The 4,448-nt window shown below is 39.7% G+C and overlaps 1 protein-coding gene across 1 annotated transcript in view; it reads right to left on the reverse strand.

The window, feature by feature from the left end:
- Positions 1-4,448, reverse strand: part of LOC102194929 (calcium/calmodulin-dependent protein kinase type IV) — a 21,186-nt gene that overhangs the window by 11,810 nt on the left and 4,928 nt on the right. The window contains exons 4-5 of the mRNA XM_005734970.2: positions 2,895-2,977; positions 1,708-1,780 (exon numbers count right to left, since the gene is read on the reverse strand). Of these exons, the coding sequence (XP_005735027.1) occupies positions 1,708-1,780; positions 2,895-2,977 (156 nt within the window). The remainder of the gene's footprint in view (positions 1-1,707; positions 1,781-2,894; positions 2,978-4,448) is intronic.

Raw genomic sequence — 4,448 nt, forward strand, 5'->3', positions numbered from 1 at the left:
CCTTGACAGGCAGACACGCCTCTCAGCCTGAGTGTGTTTTGCATTATGCTTACAGAAAGAACCGCAGCTGCAACAAAAAGCTTCAGACGATCATCAAAAGATTGGGATGTCTCATGCTGGCAATAATGACATGTTATTATGATTCACTCGCTTCTTTAATCAGCTCATTCTGTGTGTCTGTGTTCAGTACAGTGTTGTATAAGCATGTCAGTGAATGCTTCTTGGTTTTGTATTAAGCATAGCACGCTGACCTTTAAATATGATTTCTTTGCCACTTCAACGTTTGATCAAATCTGTTGAGAAACAGGAAGATTGTGATTCATCAGTTGGAGGAGGGCTCACGCCTACACGAGGAAAAAAATCCTCTTCTGAATGGCAAGATAGCAGACTCCTGTTAGAGCCGTATAATGTTTCTGTGCTAATGAAATGTCACATCTAGTTCTTTCAGATAAATATCAGCTTAATACGTTTCTAGTCAGCCTGTGACCAAAAAAACGGTAAATTAGCTCCATCAGATGAGGATAAAAGCCCAACACCTTTGACAGTGTTGATTTAATTTTACATACATTGCCTCTACGGATTTGACGACCTGCTCTCCATGAAACCTTTCAGATCTATAAACAGACTGTTTAAAGCTGAGGTTTGGTGTGAGGCTGCAGAGACTGAGCAGAGCTGGTGGAGGCGAGCAGTAATCTAATGAGCAGAGGGGTGGATGGAGGTAAATGATCCACAGACAGCAGAGACGCTGCAGCTGATTGATCAGAAGCAGAAAACCCAGACAGAGCTCAGGTTCCCAGACCTTCTTCCATTTTAAGCCTTAAAATAACAGCAATTACTGCGTGTCAAAAGAAGCTAAACGTGGAAACTACTGCAACTGAATTAACGACTACATCAAAAGAAGCACCTGCAACCAAACATGGCAATTGATGCGACACTTGTAACTAAACATAGCAACCACATCAAACAAACAAACTAGTGGAATGACAGAAGCTGGAAATAAATATGGCAACTACTGCAAAATAATGCAGCCAAACAACCACGCGTCAGCGGAGGAAACTGCAACTAAACATAGCAACTGCTGCAACCACACCAAGCAGTTACGAAGTATAAAGTATAGCAACACCAGCCAAATAGATCAAATTGAGCCTCAATGCCAGCTGTCAGCAGCTACTCTAAATAAACCTGCGACTACTGAAAATGTGATTAAGCATCACTACTGTGCAACTAAACCAATTACTGTAGTATCAGCAGCACCTGCAGCACGGAAGCTACTGCAACCAAACAACAACCACTAAACCAGCTACTGCAGTGGCAGCAAGACCTACAGCTATACAAGGAATCCACTCCAACTAAGCCAACCAATTTAAGCAACACATGTAACCAAACACAGGTCAAAAAATAAGCCTCTCCTGCAAGTACATCAACTACTGTAACAAAGGCAGCACCAGGGATTAAACATGGGAAGTACAGCAACTAAACCAAACAGCAGCTAAAGCTTTGGTTTTAAATTCATAACAGCAGCATTTGGGCCTGTAAAGGTTATTTATAGGCAAAGAGTCTGTTTTTGTAATTCCTCTCAGGATTTCTGTAGTTCCTCTCATTGCTCGTAGCCTGTAGAGGCCTTTGTTTCCACAATAATTCAATTTTTTATTACAATTTAATAAAACGTTGTCAAAGTCAAACCAGACACTGAATACAGCATCTTACCGCCACAGCCTCCAGAATCTGCTTGATGACATGAGCGGCATCTCTCTCACTGTAGTAACCACGTTCCACAATCCTGGAAACAAAAATACAGTCAAAGATAAAATGACATGAAAATCAAGAGCAGCATCTCTTTATCTGTTCTCTGATTGATTACACTTTACTAATGCACGTGTTTGTCTGGTTCGGTTTTCCAAGAGAGATGTTGGAACAAGCTGTTAGTACTTTCATTCTCTTTGACTTTTGCATCTCAGTTTAGAAGTCTCAGGACAAAATGAGCAAACCGCTGTAGCTGTTGCAGTTGTAGCCTGTAAAAATGGCAACTTATACAGTCAAAACAACCACATCACATTACACCAACAACGCCACCGAAACACAGCAACACCTGCTTCAACTAAACATGTTAATTTATGTAAATGACCAATCGCTGACACGGAAACTTCAGTAACACCTCCAGTAAACATGACAAGTTCTTTAATAACAGCATGAGTAACTTAACACAGGGGCCTCTGTGCCCAAACATAGAACTTCAGTTACAGAAACGTCTGTAACCGGACACAGCAACTCCTAAAACACCCAAAGTACAGCAACATCTAACCATGGCAACCACTGCAACTACAGGAAAACTGCCAAGTTAAGTGATTGGTTCATTAGCAGGAATTGTGCTCTTAACTATAGCAACCAAACATCACAACTTTTGCAGCAAAACCAGCCTCTGCCACTACAGCCACACTGCCAACCCTGAACAAAACCATATACCAAAAATAGACGATTGCAACTTTCGCTACTCCACCAATCACAACAGCTGCTGCAGCAAATCTAAACACACCAACCCAACATCTGTAACTAAACATAACAACAAAATGGATCGAGCCAAACTCCACTATTCACCATCTCGATCAACACCTGCAACTGGCCAACCAACACAACTGATGCAGCATGTGCAACCACTGATGATACAGCAATGCATATACCTACACACACCACTGAAACTAATGTAACAAATGCAGCACAGCAACTACTGCCATTACAACTGCACAACAGCTACTGTAACTGAACTGCAGACTACAGCCCAACTTGTAATCAAAGATTTCTCAAACTAAGCCAACCAGTGATACTTTCAATTAAACACAAAAACTACAGCAATGTCAGTAGGACAGCTAAAGCAGCTAATGTGAGTGTGTACGTACCGGTCAAAGAGCTCTCCTCCAGTCACCAACTCCAGCACCAGAGCAATGTCTGTGTCTGTCTCAAAGATCTCCTTCAGCTGGATCTGAGCCACAGGAAAGCACAAGAAGCCAGAAATATATTAAAAATGCATGAGCGAATACTGAGAGTCATATATGTAAATAACAATGTCCATATAAAAATAGAACTTCAGTGGGACTGTTGTTATTTGCTCAAATTACTGGTAATTGAATAATTCACTGTAAGAGTGCAAAAATGTCCAGTTTTGTCAAAGCAATTGGTGTTCCTCAGTGACACATGAAGATGTCGTATAGAATAGCATCCTGGGTTTGGTTGTGTCATTCCCAACTCTAATGTGAACGATATAAGCACAATCTTTTCCTAAACCATTTCAGGATTTTAAGTGTCTGAACCTACTAATTATCTATCAGCGTAAAACCTAAACCTAACCTAACTAAGCACTTTATAGAACCTAATCTTAACCAAGTTGTTCCTATTCGTCCATCCACCCATCCAATAATCCATTTCAGGGTGGATTAGATGTTAATTAATACAACTTAATCCCAGCCTAGGCCTGTTTCAAGGATCTTTCAGAGCCTAAACCCAGCCTTTAAAACCTAAGTAGCTTTTAGTGCCAAAGCCTAACCACCAGGTAAACAACAGGCACTAACTGAAACTGCACTAATAGTGAAGGCAAAACCAACTGATTCTGCCTCTGGTACATAAACACTCAATATCACTTAAAACATGCTTGAGAAGAGCAAACACTTTGAAGTATTTTTGAACTTTAAAAGCAGGAACATAGTAACAAGATTTTTTTTCATGTTTCCAGTCATCATTGTCCCAGATTCAACAAATAAAGAAACAAACATGAAACAGACAATAGACAGTTCAATACTTAAAGTACAATAAAAAAGCCCACACATCACGTACTTTGATGTGGTGCAGTTCATCGACCTGCTTTTAAAATAGTACTAAGAAAAGAAAAACAGAACTGATGCGTCAGTCTTGTCTTAAATAAAATATTAGAATACATGCTATAGCTTGCATACTTGGTAGATGAACTCTGGGCCGTGCTCAGACTGAAATAAAGTTGAATCTAAATTCTTACAAGCTCATAAACAAGTGTTTTAGCTCACATTAAAGGGTCGTGTTTAAAATCAGTGATACAAAGAAAAGAGAGATTTATGGGGAAAATTTTAGAGTCGACTGAATATAAGAGAGATTATTCAGTCACACCAGACCAGGTGAATGTGAACATGAACAATAAAAATGAACTGATTTATTCTGCATATTATAAAGTAAGCTGTTAATTCATGTCCTGGCAGAACCCGAAGTGTCTGTTTTGGTGTTTTCTTCCATATTTTCATATTTTGCACTTATTTCAACTATTTGTGACTCACATGAATGGACCAAGAATAATTCCTCAAAGCTGTCCGCTGGACATTCTGGACTTTGTTTACACTAATTCGATTAGATGTGTGGTCATCTAATCGAATCACTTCATCACTTCATCACTAAATCACTTTAAGCATATTTGCACTGCACAAGACACA

Source organism: Pundamilia nyererei, unplaced genomic scaffold, assembly GCF_000239375.1.
Source record: "Pundamilia nyererei isolate P.nyererei 1_Seehausen unplaced genomic scaffold, PunNye1.0 scaffold00061, whole genome shotgun sequence".
Classification (NCBI taxonomy): Eukaryota; Metazoa; Chordata; class Actinopteri; order Cichliformes; family Cichlidae; genus Pundamilia; species Pundamilia nyererei.